This window comes from Gobius niger (assembly GCF_951799975.1).
Source record: "Gobius niger genome assembly, chromosome: 19".
NCBI lineage: Eukaryota > Metazoa > Chordata > Actinopteri > Gobiiformes > Gobiidae > Gobius > Gobius niger.
This window is the reverse complement of record NC_136870.1, coordinates 10,110,410-10,127,379: the sequence shown is the minus strand read 5'-3', so window position 1 is coordinate 10,127,379 and position 16,970 is coordinate 10,110,410. Positions and strand designations below refer to the sequence as shown.

The following is a 16,970-nucleotide window of genomic DNA, read 5'->3' as shown; positions in this document are numbered from 1 at the left end:
GACTGTGGACAATCAGCACTTTCCTAGTTCATGTTGTATTCATCAAAACATCTTTCATTGGTCAAAGAACCCACCACAAGGGCCCGCTCTGCTCTGTTACTTTATAAATAGGCCACGGCCAACATCACCCTTTATTATCAGGATAATGAAGAAAAATAAAACAATCACTTCAACGCTATACACAATCTTTTCTTACAACCAGACGCGTAAAGCTTAATAATGTACAAATACGCATACTATACAATACATCTTGTGAGTTTCAAGTCTTATGTTTTGTTTGATTCAGAAAGGGAAACTGAGCTTTCAAGTTCACTGATTCGTCTTCGCAACTGTATAATTTCCTTGTCTTGCTCTTCCACTTGCTTCTGCAAACCATGGATCACCTGTTGGCAAAATAGGGATAATGAACATGGGATTAGTTAATCAATAAAGATCTTGAAAATAAACGAATACAAAACAAAAACAAAAGGGAGTGAATTAACAGTTCCTTAAATTAAATTACTACACTCCTCATTACAAGGAGAACAATTTACTCTTACCGTATCTTTACTACAAAATAGTTCACTCTGCAGAAGCTCTGTGGCAGTGGTTCGTACGCTTGAGTCTTGGTCGGTCAGATTCAGGATATGTTTTACAAGCTTTGGCCATCTCAAGCAAAAGGAATCAGAGATTTTTCCTTCTCTTAGATCCCCAAGAGACCGAACTCGTTCCATTTCTGTCCCAAAAGGCTGAAATAGTTCAAAAGCCAGCATACCCACACTATACATGTCTGACTGCAACACAAAAAGATAAATACCTTTAGTGAATTTTTGTTTTTGCTGCAGTGGTGTGTTAACAATATCAGAAACTATTCAATAGCTGGAATCATATGTTTGTAATGTTTACCTTTGAGTCATAATGCGAGCCCTTTAACTGCTCTGGCGACGCATACACAAACGTTCCTACACCTGTGGTATGTGAAGAATCTGCGGAGTATGTCAAAAAGGCAACAGCACCATCTACATGTGAGTATGGGACAGGGCGCGTCTTCAAATGATTGTAGCCAAAATGTAAAGCATTACCACCACAGGGAGAACTTGAGCCTTCATGTCCATCTAGAATTAGATCTTTACAGGCCAGGCCAAAGTCCCCAATCCTTACATGACAGTCATGGCCATGGAGGAATATATTTCTCGGCTGAGAGAAACAAATACAAAACATAAGAAATTATTATTATTAGTAATATAAAATATGAAAAGCATTGTTATAATAATAAGTTTGTATGCACTGCATTTAACGTATTATAAGTTTACCACATTAGTAAAATGCAACACGAATAAGATGCACTAAATTAAATATGCAAATTAGATTGTCAAGTGTCAAACTATCTCAAAGGGTGTTTCCCCAAAACGGGGAAGTTATCAGTCTAACCAGGAAGTTAGTCTATCAAACTCCACCACGCAACTCTGTGATCAGACCAAACTTAGGCTGGAGGAGCCTGACAAGTACAGTACAAGTTTTTCTTTTACGGTACTCTAAAATGAGAGGTGCAAAGGCAAAAAGTGGAGTTCCGCCTCCAAAACCAGACAAACAAGCTACTAACCATCACGCACCTGGGAGAATAAACACAGAATGTGCTGGGTGACGGTATGAGCAATGACAGAAGGAGATTCCTCCCCAGACAACTACAGCAATCAATTTTTTTCCGCTGCTATTATGGATGAAGACACTGAAGCTATAGAACAACTATCCTTGGTGCGGGGAAGTGACTCCTTGATCGAAATATTCCATGTAACGCCAAGAAAGATTTTCTCAGAAGTAAGTACAAATTGGGATTTTAAAATACTGTTTTCAATGAAGTGCACATACATTTTGGGTCACAATTATTGCCTCTGACATATTTAAAGCAAATTCTACCTGCTATTTACATGCTGTGTAATACATTCAAGTTTGTCTCATCTTGCCTTGCCTCAGGCTCTTTCCAACTATCCCCTTCATCTGGCTGCTAAGAACAGAAAAGTGGAGAGCATGAAGAGCTTACTGTCAATGGGAGCAGACCCTGAAAAAAGGTTTACACTAGCAAACATACTTTCCTCAATGTGCTGTATGGAAGACTGTAAACAATGAGCATGTACAGGCCTGCTTCATGTTTTCTCGGTTACAGAGACAAACTGGGTCGAACATCACTGCACTTGACAATTATGAGCTGGCCACGATTACTGACTTCAACTAATGATTCCTCAAATGCGTCTCCTTTCCAAGTCATGTTGATTGGTGTTCGTGACAAGGTAGAGGCTTGTCTACAACTCCTCTGTGAGCATGGTGTGGACGTCAACGCAAAGGTAATGACTGGTGTTGCAGTCAGAGAAACAACGCTGCAACACTGGCCATATAAAGCTTTCACATTTGGAAGTAAAAGGGGACTTGTGGCTTCTTTCAGGTGGCTGGAGTCGGTCATGACACAGCTCTCCACATAGCGGTATCCTATTCAGCCCTGTCTGCCGTCCAGACTCTGACTAGCTTTGGAGCTAAAGTTGATGTAGTGGACGAGATGGGAATGACCCCCCTACACAGGGCCGCAGGAACACTCAATAAAGATATAATTGTATACTTAATCCAGCAGGGAGCAGATGTCAACATGGTGAGTTTTTATTTTACTTTTTACTATTAATTCCTAATCATATTCATCATTTTTAGATTGATAATGTTGTAATTTTAGGGTCTCAAAGATACTGGGAACACACCGCTGCACATTGCAGTAAGCGTATGTGCAACAATGACAGCGAAACCTCAACAAGAAAACCTCCGGTGCATAACAGAGTTGCTGAAGGATGGTGCAGACCCAAATAAATCCAACAATCAAGGCCTGACGCCTTTACAAGAGGCGTGTCAAATGGGATGCACAGAGCTGGTGGACCTGCTCCTGAGCCATGGAGGAAACATCAACAAGGTGAACAAGGCTGGGGAAAACAGTCTGTTTATGTACCTAAACAGAGGGCTTAAACTGACAAACAACAAGCTCCTGTCCAAACTGTTGGGGTTGACCTCACCACTCATCTTTCACAACAAAAGTGGGCACCTTCCCTCATCTCTGAGCCTTCCATGCTCGTCTAAATTCAAGGGGCCAATACTGAGACTTGCCCAGGAGCCGAGATCACTTAAAAGCATCTGCAAGGCTTTTATTTACCTTCGACGTGTTCAGAACAGAGAGGAGTGGCGACAAATATTGCCAACTGTTTTGTACGAATTTGTTTTTAACGAGTGGAACATTTTAGATAAAATACTTTGAGACAGCTCAGGGAGATGACTGTATGCATAATGTATCAAATACCTCAACGCTGACCACTTGGATGCTAATGTAGCAATACCTAGAGAGTGCTATTCAATAAATAGAGGCATACCTTAAGGTCTCTGTGAATGATGCCTCTTGAGTGAATGTATTCTACCCCATCAAGTATATTCTTCAGAATGTTGAGTGTATGATCCGAGTCCACACATGCAAAAGGACCTGAGGACACAGAGAGATTACACCAGAGGCTTCAGACACTAAGCACAATGCTTTCTTTTAAAAGAGTTATCATTTACATCTTAAGACATGTTGCTCTTTTGGTTTGGCATTTCTTTCAGAAATCCAGTCCTGTAGTGAACGCTCACACAGATGCATCTGGATGTAGAGCATTAGGTGAAACTGTACCTGCAACATACAGGAGCACATTACTGTCAGGAGGGGTGAATAAAGTCAGACCAAGGCTGTCTCTAAATTCTGCGCACACTTTGTGCAGATCAAAAGGTCTGTAGGAGCCTAAATTATGTTTTGTTCTGTAAATAGTTTAGCAGTTTAAGCCACAATTATTTTGTTTGGCAACCTTTTGGTAATTTGGGGGTTATGGTTTATAGTTATTTTGGCCTAATTTACTTTTCTTCAAGTTATCTGGTTTAAGTAATAATTTTCATAATCATAATTTTAGTATTTGGTAAATTGTTTTTTGTCATATTTTGTTTGGTTATGTGTCTCTATATCACGACGCTGCGCACAGTGTCGCATTTGTGGGGAGCGCAGCTCACAGAATGGAGCCAAACAGTTTTTTGACCTCTTTTAGTAATCCCCTGTCTGTCATTTAATGTATGTTTTTTACTCACTAAAGAGTTTTTAACTGCACATCTTGGATCTTGGATTTTGGATTACTAACTTTGGACATGCTAAGGGCGGAGCGAGTCATGCTGGCTTCATTTCATTTTAGAACCTACAAGATCACTTACCTCTTTTATAGGTTTTGCTGCACATTTTCCCACCCTCTGTTGGCACTCTTTGTCACTGCAGGAACAATTGCTCAGTTCAATGTTACTTCTGCTGGACTCCTCTTCAAACACAACTGAACTGTCCGCTCCCATGACAGGACATTTGGTGTTGGGAATGGGTCGCTGACCCAGAAAAACACAAGGCACATAGTTCTCGGGGACACGATTCTCTGGTTTTGTACAGATCACTTGTCCTTTCTCAGGAGTAGAAACTAACGCTCCCGCTGCACTGTCTACTTCTGAGTTTAGTTTGCCACTTGAGGTGAGAGAAAGCTCTTGAGTAAGGCTTTGAAAGACTATGGAAGATCCAGCGCTGTTGATATGACTCTCAGACGAACTGAAATAAATGAACAATTACAATATTGTCAAGGCCTTCGTTTTGGGTTTTGTTATTGTTACAATTTTCAATGTTTACCTATTTTGATCTTCTGGAGATTCTAGTGCAGGTAGGGAAGACTGGGAATCTAAAAAGAGACAAAATGCTTGTCATGTGTCCTAAAAATGTAAAATACACACACAGCAGTGAACTTACAAGCAGTAGGTTGAACATGCTCCATCCATGCAGTGTGGTATCCCACAACATTCACGTGTTGGAGGCTGGAGAGCACCTTTACTTCTCTGAGAACCTAAAACAATGTACAATATATCAATATGTTTACACTGTGTGTATGAAGCAGGTATTAGTTGCAAAAATGCTTTCCTTACTTTCATACAGTCTTCTTTTGAAACCTTTTTAATGAGAATTTTTTTCACAGCATAAAACTGCCCGTCAAGTTTATTTAAAACCTAAAACATTTGTTTTCATTAGTGATGTTTTAATAAAGAGAAACGTTAAAGAAAGGAAATAAGTAAGATAATACCTTAAAAACATTTCCATATGATCCTTTTCCAAGTCTGCAGATTTCTTCAAACTCACTAAGATACCTTGAAGTCTGAGCTTGAAAAAGTCCCTCTATTGGTCTGTGGGACACAGTGACACATGTTTATCTAATTGTAACAAATAAATGTGAGGCAGAAGACAAGACCTTTATCTCACCTTACAGTAGCACTGTGAGAGGTTGTACCGAGCCTTGGTTGAGTCTTTATGATAATGTAAGGACAAACAGCAAACATTTTATTATAATTTACTAATAACAATACATTTAGCAAACAACAGAGAAACAGAAACTCCATGCAGTGTAATCACCTGTGGGTAGAGAGACGAGCTGGCAGCGTGAAGCAGCTCCGTAAATGCCCGGTTGTGCTGCAGTCTGACTGTGCTGAACTCATCACTTATTGCCAAAGGCGAAAGGAGGTTCATGGCTGCCAGTCGCTGTCCAATGACTTTACAGAAACAATACATGCCATCATTAGTGTATTATTAGATACACAGTAATCTAAAGTCATAGATTTAAAAGGTGTCCATACCTTTAAACAGCATCCGGGAGCGCGCTGGGTTATTCTCATAGACAAAACAGAGATGCTCCAGCAGTGAGCCCAGGAGGAGGTGGTTGGGGATAGCAGAAGCAAACTCTTGAACAGATGAATATGATCTTCCAGCCATTAGCACCTCTCTGTCATCTTCAACGTCAGAAGCTGAAAGAGGAGAAATTATTCAAAGCATAAAACAAAATGGAGTTCACAACACCCTTAACATTTACTACATTTCTTTTACAAATTGCAAATGTTACCTTCCTCGATAACTTTTGCAATCATCTTAACAATGTTCTTCTCCAAGTCCATTTGCCTGGCTTTTTGTGAAATGTGATCATTCAGAACTATATTTTTTCCTGTGCGTTCATCCCTCCTCCAACTAAAAACAAAACTCATCTCATATGCACATGAGGGGCGTGCACATAATAAACCTTATCTGAGGGATCCAGCACAGACAGGCCCTCCACCGAAAATGAACGTGGTGGTTGATCCAAAATGAAGAGCAGAGGTTTCATGATGACATTATGTCAGAAATGGTAAAAGATCATAAGTTTATCATTTGGCTGAAGCACAAGAGTATCACCAGAAACTGCCATTTATAAAGTGAGCTTTATTGTGCATCGTAGCATTTATTTTATGAATGAGTACCCACAAAATAAAGGAATAATGAAAAGAAGCATTAAAATGGGTTTGAAATAGAAAGGCACTATAATCGTGGTGGCATAGGCCCGCCATCCCCAAAGGTCCGGGACTCCTGGGGGGCCCCAGGAAAAGAACTTTGTGTATTTGTGTCAAGAAGATAGATAGAGATCTGTAGATAGATCTGTAGACACACAGACAGATACAGACACAGACACAGACACAGACACACACAGACACACACAGGGCTTAGCCAATAATCCCTATTTTGAATTGTTATGTGAAATTATGCAAAATTAACATTACATCTTCTTAGAATGTAGTGGATTTGTACTGAGATCTTTGGATTGACAAGGGCACTGCGACGTGCTGGACTTTGGGAAGGGCTGGAATAGGCAATAAGACCACTACAGTAAGCCCATGAGCTAGAGTTTAGCCAAGTAAGTGTATGCTAAAAGTATCTCACTACAGCTGACGAGGGGCGGGGCGTCGTCACGTTGATCACCCTTCACAGAGCTGCAAACTAATAATATAACACACCACATAACTATGCCCCTGGCGGTGATCAAGGAACACAACACATGAGCGCAGCATAATCAACACAATATAGTTGAATCTCAGAAATACATTTTAAAAAATGGCATTAATACTTAGGACTAGTAATGAACCACAATTATAACTTGCTTACTGTCAAACTCCACGTCGTCGTCTTCTTCATCAGCCAAACTGGACAGGCTTACGATGCTGTCCACCTCGTCGCCCATGATCGTAAGGAGCCTGCTCCTGCAGTGAAGGAGAAGGTGCGAGCTGCTACCAGAAGCTTCCTCAGACTGTAGAGCTCCAGCAGCATTATTACTAACACTTGGTGTTGATGAACAGTTCATTTCAACCTACCGCTTCGATGACTTGACAAAACCTCTTACTTTCATGTGACTTCAACACTTAACTATAGTCAGCTCATACCTCTTCCAACGGTGCACTTGAACTATCCCATCGGTGCACCTGTTCATTTAAAAAGCATAAAAAGTTATCCTGCCATGTTGAGTTAATGAGCCGCCATGACACCGGAGTATGACCAGGGACAGCCTGCTAGTACAGGACTACAGACACAACGAAAAATGTCACGTTTGGAAAATAATCAGAAAAAACATCTGAATATACAATTTACCATATAATATTAATGCAAATAAATGTCACTTGTATAATGATGATGATGTCTCTAAACGCGAACATAATAAATCAAAATCACACACTATTCGTTTTTACGAAAGGACTTACTGGCAGATACGCCCTAATTATGCGCAGGTCCATAACCGCAGTTCAACGATGATGAAATACTACTACATTTGTGGAAAGGAAGAAGCAATATCCTGGAATATATTTTTAATTGCTAGCGTGTGATTACTTTGCGTTAATGTGTATTTGTGACACAATATGTGGCAATATTGAAAATACCACGCAAAGTGTGCAAGCAATGTTCAAGTGTACAACCAGGACCTTCGCAAAACTTTGTCACGTGACATTGCTTACTGCGCGGTCCAGCTTCAATTTTGTGTTTACTTTCCTTGCTCGCAGCTTTTGTGTCGCCTGATCTGCAGTTATAAACTCATTGCTATTTTAAACAAAGCATGACTGTATTAACGATAAGTCAGGACACATGACAAGGTCAATTTATATACATAGTCTATAAAATGTCAGAAGAATGGTAAGTTACTTAGCTGGAGAGCAATACTGTTTTCAGTAGCAATTCTGTATGCTAATACTAGAAATGATTACAACAGTGGTATGTTGTGGATTGTATGGCATGTTGCGGCTTGTAACCACTGTGCAGGTGAAGTCAGATGCACATAACAGCGATTTTGTTTCTATTTCACAGCACTTCAGAGCCTGCAGGAGCAATCAGGGCCATTGATAAACACTCAGTGCATCAGATATGCTCAGGCCAAGTGGTGCTGACTTTGGCTACTGCTGTCAAAGAGCTGGTGGAGAATAGTGTGGATGCTGGAGCTACGAATATTGGTAAGCATATAAGCACATATACATTTTCTTTCAAATCCAATCGATTTTTATTAAGTGATTGCATTTGTGTCATTTACTTTGCATAGAGGTCAGATTGAAGGACAGTGGAGCAGAGCTTGTGGAAGTTTCTGACAATGGCAAAGGAGTGGAGGAAGCCAACTTTGAAGGACTTAGTAAGTGGTTACCTTTTGCTCTAGCTACATGTAACTTTCCCAATTGCTTTATACATTTTTTTTAACTACTTCTTTGTTACACTCTGCAGCTCTGAAGCACCATACATCAAAAATAAGGGATTTTTCCGATCTCATTCACGTGGAAACATTTGGTTTCAGAGGAGAAGCCCTCAGCTCTTTATGTGCACTGAGGTAAACGGTAAAGCACCTCAAACACTCAACAAAAGCAAAATCCATAAATCACTGTAACAATATCTTACAGTGATCTCATGGTCATTACGTGTCATGCGTCCAGCCAAGTCGGTACCAAGCTGGTGTTTGACCGTAAAGGACACTTGGTACAAAAGTTACCTCAGCCTAGACAGCAAGGCACTACTGTTAGTCTGCAGCAGCTCTTCTACACACTGCCTGTCCGACATAAAGAGTTCCAACGCAACATAAAGAAGGTCAGATTTGGATGATTATGACATGGAAAAAATGGACACATAAGCTGATCAGACATAAAAAGATATTATGATAAAACCTTAAATGCTTTTTGCAGGAATATGCCAAGATGATCCAAATCCTGCAGTCCTATTGTATTATATCGACGGGAGTGCGCATAACTTGCTCAAATCAAACTGGGCAGGGAAAGCGCAGTACTGTTCTCAGCACCAGCGGAAGCCAAAGCATGAAGGACAACATAGGAGCCATATTTGGACCAAAACAGGTTCACATGTCAACATCCCACAATATAGAACAACATTTTTTTGGTGCCTTAGATTCTTATTTACCTTGTGTTGTGCATTTTGCAGATTCAGACACTTTTGCCTTTCAAACAAGTTCCTCCTGCTGAAAATGCAATGGAAGAATATGGACTGAAGGCTGCAGACCTACCCAAACAGCTTTTTCTGTGTGTAAATAGGATAAATATATTGTTAACAGATTATTTTTGTGTAATGCAGCACGTTCTTTTTTTTTCTTTTTTTTTTACAGAATTACAGGATTTGTGTCACAAGCAGACCATGGTGTTGGAAGAAGTGCCACAGACAGACAATTCCTCTTCATAAACAACCGTCCATGCGATCTTCTGAAGGTATTTTTCATGAAGTTGTGATACTGGAAGAGGCATCCACAACATTTATGGAATTTTTAAATTGCAGGTGACCAGACTTGTGAATGAAGTTTATCACATGTACAACAGGCATCAGTATCCATTTGTCGCCTTGAGCATAACTGTCTCTTCAGGTAACAAAACTGGATCGAGTAATAATCCTTTACTCTTGTCCATCCTTTCCCCTATTTTGTTGTGTTGAAAATTAGCACATGTGCTATAACACTTTAAACAACGCATCTGGTTCGGCCAATGTTATTTCTATGTCGATATTGAATAAATGTAATTATTCTTTTTCAGAGTGTGTTGATGTAAACGTAACTCCAGACAAAAGGCAGATTTTCCTTCAAGAAGAAAAACTCTTGCTGGCTATCATGAAAACATCTCTCATTAACATGTATGAGGCTGGGGTCAATAAAATAAGCTTGAACTTTACACACAAGCCAGCATCAAGTAAGAACAGTTTACTGATTTAAGTTTTGGCATTATTAATAGAGTACTAATGTTTACCATTTATGTTATTGTAAGATTTGTAATATTTTATTTTTTTTGTCATTAGGGGTGATGTCATCACCGGAGCTCTGTCAGGTTGTTCCCTCAGATGAGAATCTGCCTGAATCTGGAGAGGACTGTGACTCAGTTATTCAAAGCCCAAAGTCTTATGTTAATTTGGCTGGTCTAAAGGCGGCCTTTTCCAGTCAACATAGTTCTGCTAAAAGTGCTAGTGTTTCAGGGACCACAAGCAGCGGCCCCACTCAGAAAACAATACAGTCTTTTTTAAAATCTGGTACCAAACCTGCATTATCCAGTATGAATATAGGGTCAAGTCTGAAGATAAAAAGGGACTTCAATAAATGCTCTGTTGTGGGAAGAAGTGTATTGGACAGTTTCAGGTTTGGTAAAGCACTCGACAGTCAAACTGATAACACTGCGCCTTGTTGTGACCTCACAGATGAGACGGGTTCAGAATTAGAGACTGAAAACCTCACTCTTAAAAAAGGGGACTGTGAAGGACCAACGGAAGAAAACAACACATATGAGGAAAACAGACCTATAGCATGCATTATAAAAGAAGCCTGTGTCCAGAGCCCTGACCCCAAAAGAGCACGAAGGGAGAATCATCTGGTCAATGTTGACTTCTCAAATGAGTCAGAAGACTCTTCCCCAACAACAGTAGACGCCCCGGTTTCTTTACAAAGAAGAGCAATACCCCTTCCATTTTCCTTGGAGCAACTTACATTAAAGATGAAGAGGTTGCAGGATCAGCAACAACAGAGGTCTCTGGGTGAACCAAAGTACAGACGATTCAGAGCCCAGATCAACCCAGGTGAAAACCAGAATGCAGAGGAGGAGCTCAAAAAGGAGATCCGGTATAGTCTTTATAAACTCAATTTTTAGTAGATATAATGGAGTTTTAATAATGGTTTTGCTGCTGTTGTTTTAGTAAGGACATGTTCAAAGAGATGGAGATCATTGGTCAGTTCAACCTTGGCTTTATCATCACCAAACTAAACTCTGACATCTTCATGATTGACCAGCATGCGACCGATGAGAAGTACAACTTTGAGATGCTTCAGCAACACAATGTGCTTCAAGGGCAAAAACTTATAGCGTAAGAATTGAAGCAAAAGGAGATGTTTGTATTGTGTGTAGACTATTCTATTTGTAATGTAGCTTGTCTTTCTTTCAGTCCACAAAACCTCCATCTTACTGCCATCAGCGAAAACATTTTAATTGAAAATATTGAGATTTTTAGGAAGAATGGTTTTGAATTTCTGATAAATGAAGATGGTAAGAGCATTTTCATCATTTCTCAAAATACAAGTCTCTTACAAGACTTGTATTTTTAAATTGTGTCTTGGTTGCAGCTCCAGTCATGGAAAGAGTAAAGCTAGTGTCTGTACCCACCAGTAAGAACTGGACTTTTGGCCCTACTGACATTGAGGAGCTTGTTTTTATGTTGAGTGACAGTCCAGGCGTCATGTGTCGACCATCCCGCGTGAGGCAGATGTTTGCGTCTCGAGCTTGTCGCAAATCGGTGTGTTCAGTTTTCAGTAACTGTGATGGCTTCATCTTGTGTTTTTTTTGTAGATTAATTTATCCTTTGTACTGGACAGGTGATGATTGGTACAGCCCTCAGCGTCAGTGAGATGAAAAAGCTGCTGGTCCATATGGGGGAAATTGAACAGCCATGGAACTGCCCACACGGGAGACCAACGATGAGACACCTGGCCAATCTGGACGTTATTTCAGACTAAATCTTTTACTTGCTTACTTCATTTTGACACATTTTGTATATGTTTGATTATTTTAGAGTTGTTTTAAGTCATTGTATGTAACAAGAATTAAAATTTAGATTAAAAAACAAGAAACATTTGCTTGTTTAATTCATGGAACTATGATAATACATGCATAACAGCTCTTAAGAGGTGGGTAGTACCCCAATACATTTTTCATACATTTTTATGGCAATTCATTTGGAAATATTAGCATTTTCACGTTTTGTTTCTTTTATGTCACAACTGAAACAAAGCAGACTTTATTTTAATTTTACTTGTATTTAATTTGGGCACTACTTTTTACTTGTACTTGAATCAAATCATTTCAAAGTAACGTTACTCTTAGTTGAGTTATTATACTCCCCATAGAAATAAATGATACTCTGCCCCCCTCTGCTGCTCTTACCGTACACGTGTGTCTCTTTGGGCTTTCCGTATTTGCAAGCGTCCGTCCCGTTGCCATGGAGAGGCTGGGGGCCTGATGTTTCCCTGCAGCTATGGGCGGGTTTGGGATTATTATGACAGAAAATTAGGGACATAAGACTAGTACCGACTGCTTTTAAACATTTTCATAACCTATAAACTATGTCGGGGTTAGAAAAGACCTTAGAAGAGTTGCAACCAATTCCAGCCAAGGACCAAACCGCTCACTGCGCTGGACCAAAACAATCCGGGATGGACGGGCCCAGCAAACCTCCTCTTCTGAACTTGGTTATGAAAAGGTGCGTTACAGATGAGCTTATAACTAATAAAAAACGTAACAAATGTTTTGGTCTCTTGTAGATTTGAAGGGGAAACTTGTGAAGGCCAACCTAGTGGTGAAGGGGTGGCGTGTTTTGAAGGAGGGCACGTGTATAAGGTATAGAAATATTATGTGCAGGCCTAGAGTAGTTTCTACATCGTCTCAAAACCTTTATGTGCAGGGTATGTTCTCCAAGGGACTAATGGATGGACATGGTGCATTCACATGGGCAGGAGGTTTAAAATATGAGGTAGATTTTCAAAGTAAAACTAAAAATAGGATACATTTGCAATTCACAACTATGAAACTTTGATTTACAGGGGAATTTTGTCTTCAACATCATCATGGGCCAAGGGACGTACTCCTGGGCTGATGGCAGCACCTATCAGGGCGAGGTGCAATATGGTATAAGGCATGGAAGTGGGACATACTACTGTGCCAAAAGTGGAGTGGTTTACAAAGGCCAGTGGAATGAGGGCAAAAGACAAGGAAAGGTGTGATTTTATATTTTAGTGAAACTATAAAGTGTGTTTCACACAGTTTTGACTAATCTTGTTCTTTTAGGGTGCCATTTATTTTAACCAAGATGAGACCAACTGGTACAAAGGTGACTGGGTGGCGAACAGGATTGAGGGGAGTGGAGTGAGGAGGTATGCCTGTATAATTGTGGTCATTTACTACATAACCATCATATTAACTTTTACCATAACTTTGACTAGGTACCTCTCTGGTAACACTTACACAGGTGAGTGGATGAACAATCTGAGACAAGGGGAGGGAACGATGAAGTGGCTGCTGCATGGACAACAATATGAGGGGACTTGGCATAATGGCGTTCAGGTAAGTTGGCATTGTTTACAACAGACATGGGCAGATATTTGGGTGGAATGGACAGTCCTAATCTAAATACTCTCATTTAAAGCCATACTGCATGACATGTCACCCACTAAACTGAATGCAATACAATAATGCATTATTTTGTAGGTGTTTAGGTAAAGAGTACTATAGCTAAATACATCTTTGCTCATCAGTAGAAATGTTATGTCAATGTAGTCGACTGTAGTCATCTTTACATTCGTATTATTAAATGTTAAATGTTCCTTTGATAGTGAATTTAAATGATATGAGGCTCGTTAGTCCCTTCTTTTCAATTTTCTTTTATATCTGGAGATTTCAATTGTAGTTTTAGTCTCATTTTTAAGTTTAGCTTCAGTCAAAAGACCAACATCTTATTTTGACCAAAATAATGATAAGATATTTTAGAAGAAATGAACCCTGGATATCCGTGGCATTATGTGCAGGTTTATTCGCATTTTGCAACAGATAATTGCAAACAGAATCTTTTGAAGTGTGGCTTTAATATATATTTTCTAGTCAAAGTGTCACTTCCATCTTTTCAGTCTTTAAATGCTATTTTTTGATCAATATACGGCATATGTTTATATTAATACAAGAAGCAAAAGGTATACAGTAATTACTTTTACCAATTGTTCATCTAAATTCTTACACTTACATCATCGTCTACTGTGTTAATGGGAAACACTGTTAATTGCTGATCATTTCTAAGATGTGTAATTGATGTTGGAAAGCTGTTGCGTCTCTTGCAGCATGGGCGCGGCAAACATACCTGGATCTTAAAGCGAGAAGATGCTTCCCGATTTCCCCAAAGCAACCAATATGTAGGAGACTTCGTCTGTGGCCAGAGGCATGGACAAGGAGCTTTTTACTACGCGGACGGTGCGGTGTACGAGGGCGAGTGGAGGAACAACAAGAAGCACGGACTGGTATAGAAATACAAATTCAGTCATAATTGTGTCGTTGTTTCAAGGTGTTTTGGTTTATAGGGAACGATTACGTTTAAAAATGGGAAGATTTTCCAAGGCGGATTTGCGGATGATCAGATTGTACAGCTGAGAAATGACAGACCTCTTCCACCTCTGGGTAACCCACAAACCAAAGTGAAGTCTGACAGTTGACAAAGTCTGTAGCCTCTTGTGTGGTTTCAGCCTTGAATACCTCATCTGTGCTGGGACCCGACATGAACCTTGATATAGACGATCTGCTGAGCAAGTTTCCTGAGCAAAGACGCGATTCAGAACTCAAAGAGGTCAGTGATTGTTTAAGACTAACGACTCCACTTCCAAAATTCTCCTGACTTTTTTGGTAATCCTCAGGTGGAGTTTGCTGTGTGGAAACACAGTACCGAACTGAGAGCTATCTACAATTTCTACAGCCGACTGGGATTCTTTTGTTCCCCAGACCACACCGTCATGCTGTCCCGGATGCAGCTGTGGCGTCTGCTCAAAGACTGCAAAGTCCATCACCACCACATCACTCTCTGCCAAATTGACCTGCTGACTGGAGGTAAGCCTAATCGGTACTGCTGCTATTCCTCATAACCTTATAAAGCAGCCTTCTGTATTGCACACATTATTTGTAATCTTTATACCCACTTTATAAAGATGTACAGTATATATCACTGGACTTTCCCGCAAGTGGACAGCCCAGCCATGATTTAGAACAATGGAATCAGTCTGCAGCTGTTAATAGTCCGAATGCTTTTGCCACTCTGAGTCTTTGATGAATGTTTTTATCCAAAGCTTTCTAAGATTCTGATTTAAACATTAGATGAAATAGTATAGAATTTCTATATTTACATGATTATAGTATCAGACTGCTACATTATTGACCTTTATTTAACCAGGAAAGTCCCACTGAGATTAAGAATTTCCTTTTCAGGGGAGTTCTGATAGTGTAAAAGGAAAATTAAACAACACATTTCGAGCATGGACTGATTTCTGACCCTGACATGTAGCGCTGAACTCTTATTGTGTACTTTAGATGGAGCCACTTCCACAGACGTCCACTCCCCTTTCACCAGGATGCTGTTTCGCGAGCTCCTGACCTGCATCGTAGTTATTGCTTATCACATTCATCATAAAGACATGATGTAAGTTTTTCTTTTTTTATTCAATATGTAAATAAGTGATAATCACATGCATTTTCATTCCATCAGTTCTCAAAGGAATCTTCTGGCTTCTTGTTTTTACAAACTTATGGCAAACAACATCCTCCCTAATGCAAAAAATGTGAAAGGTGAGTTTCCTTAAAATTGTCATGAAAATGCATGCAATTCCTAACTTGTTTTTGTCGATGTTTTAGGTTTTTTGTTTAAGCGGCCGGACTGCACCGACGTTGCTATGGGATACTGCAGAAGGAGCTGGGAGGTCTATCAGAGGTACTGCACGCTAAAGGCCGCCTCACGAGACGACAAGGCAATGACCTGTGGAGACCTGCTGTTCATGTTTAAGGTGCAATTCACCTGAACACATTTATTTTTGAGAATACAATGAAAGGAATTTTACCATTTTACTTCCAGGACTTGAACCTGCTTGACGATGAGCTGACAGTTACAAAGATCATGGAGGTCATCACCAAAGAGAGCGTGGACCCCAGCAACACACGCTCCTGTCTAAATCATGAGGTTATTCATGCTCTGGATCATAATCCATGTAGTAACCAATTCATTTATTTATTGTTGGAAATGCATCTTTTCCTTTAAAGATGACATTTCTGGAATTTTTTGAGACACTACTGGGCTGCGCTGAGGTCAAATGTCAGTCGGATGGGGATGGCTTTGATCAAGTTTGTTTCAATGATCCAGAGTTTCCAAATGCAGAGAAGGCAGAGTTCACCTCACAGAGCCTGACCAGGAGTTCTCCGACTGTAATTTTATTCAATGGTCAAAATAATGAGGCAGTTTTTCTTTCCAACATACCATTTATGTACTATTTTTTTTCCGAACAGATCACAACTCCTGTTAACTCACCGATCTGTTCAGATTCAGAGGTCAGTTGCAACTCCAACAGAAATTTAATTTTCATCCATTAACTGAATAAATGTACAATATATTTGCGTTATTAATCAGGTGGAGGCTGTAGGAGCTCACACACATGAAACATCAATGGCTCTTAGTGACGTAATGGTGGATGGTCTTCATTTAGCAGGTTTGCTTTTTTCTGCTGTGGCTTTAAGAATGTTGAATAAACTGAACTAATCCTATTGTGGTCCATTACATGTTTATCAGAGCCCACAGAAGAGAATGGAGGATGGAAAGGAACACCAACAGAACTGGAGCTTCCAAAGAGCCAATTTAGAGTCTGGGAGGAAACGGTCAAGCATTTCTTTGACCATATTTTCTTTCATGCTTTTGAGCAGTACCAGTGGAACAGCCAACCTTGTAATAAACACACCACCGCCAGAGGGCAGCAACTCCATGGTTAAGAGTTGGACTTGCCTTCTGCTTGTTAGTGAAATAAAGCCTTTTCAATTCA

The 16,970-nt window shown here is 40.0% G+C and overlaps 4 protein-coding genes across 4 annotated transcripts; 3 read left to right on the top strand and 1 right to left on the bottom strand.

Annotated features, from left to right (window-relative positions):
* Window positions 1-62: 62 nt before the first annotated feature.
* On the bottom strand, window positions 63-7,395 carry eif2ak1 (eukaryotic translation initiation factor 2-alpha kinase 1). Its single transcript, XM_079576912.1, has 15 exons — window positions 7,019-7,395; window positions 5,686-5,853; window positions 5,465-5,601; window positions 5,315-5,358; window positions 5,139-5,238; window positions 4,984-5,064; window positions 4,811-4,904; window positions 4,694-4,742; window positions 4,240-4,615; window positions 3,565-3,673; window positions 3,381-3,487; window positions 1,062-1,176; window positions 886-965; window positions 540-773; window positions 63-383 (listed from the first exon to the last, which is right to left on the bottom strand). The coding sequence occupies exons 1-15, from the start codon at window positions 7,212-7,214 to the stop codon at window positions 267-269; spliced, it is 2,007 nt and encodes a 668-aa protein (XP_079433038.1). The 5' UTR covers window positions 7,215-7,395; the 3' UTR covers window positions 63-266.
* On the top strand, window positions 1,625-3,363 carry LOC306978978 (ankyrin repeat domain-containing protein 61-like). The gene is made up of 5 exons (XM_079577734.1): window positions 1,625-1,797; window positions 1,954-2,048; window positions 2,144-2,321; window positions 2,420-2,620; window positions 2,699-3,363. The coding sequence occupies exons 1-5, from the start codon at window positions 1,636-1,638 to the stop codon at window positions 3,266-3,268; spliced, it is 1,206 nt and encodes a 401-aa protein (XP_079433860.1). The 5' UTR covers window positions 1,625-1,635; the 3' UTR covers window positions 3,269-3,363.
* Window positions 7,396-7,875: 480 nt separating the features above from the next.
* Window positions 7,876-11,964, top strand: pms2 (PMS1 homolog 2, mismatch repair system component). Its single transcript, XM_079577707.1, has 15 exons — window positions 7,876-8,035; window positions 8,207-8,349; window positions 8,436-8,522; window positions 8,612-8,714; window positions 8,785-8,968; window positions 9,064-9,231; window positions 9,317-9,414; window positions 9,498-9,597; window positions 9,665-9,749; window positions 9,916-10,068; window positions 10,175-10,985; window positions 11,060-11,227; window positions 11,306-11,406; window positions 11,484-11,653; window positions 11,733-11,964. Exons 1-15 carry the CDS (start codon window positions 8,022-8,024, stop codon window positions 11,871-11,873), a joined length of 2,526 nt encoding a protein of 841 aa, XP_079433833.1. The 5' UTR covers window positions 7,876-8,021; the 3' UTR covers window positions 11,874-11,964.
* A 470-nt stretch (window positions 11,965-12,434) lies between these two features.
* On the top strand, window positions 12,435-16,933 carry rsph10b (radial spoke head 10 homolog B). Its single transcript, XM_079577540.1, has 18 exons — window positions 12,435-12,616; window positions 12,678-12,753; window positions 12,818-12,886; window positions 12,957-13,130; window positions 13,201-13,286; window positions 13,356-13,476; window positions 14,244-14,420; window positions 14,481-14,577; window positions 14,643-14,743; window positions 14,811-15,000; window positions 15,478-15,586; window positions 15,653-15,732; window positions 15,799-15,947; window positions 16,016-16,120; window positions 16,201-16,362; window positions 16,444-16,485; window positions 16,565-16,643; window positions 16,724-16,933. Exons 1-18 carry the CDS (start codon window positions 12,480-12,482, stop codon window positions 16,918-16,920), a joined length of 2,151 nt encoding a protein of 716 aa, XP_079433666.1. The 5' UTR covers window positions 12,435-12,479; the 3' UTR covers window positions 16,921-16,933.
* The last annotated feature ends 37 nt before the right edge of the window (window positions 16,934-16,970 follow it).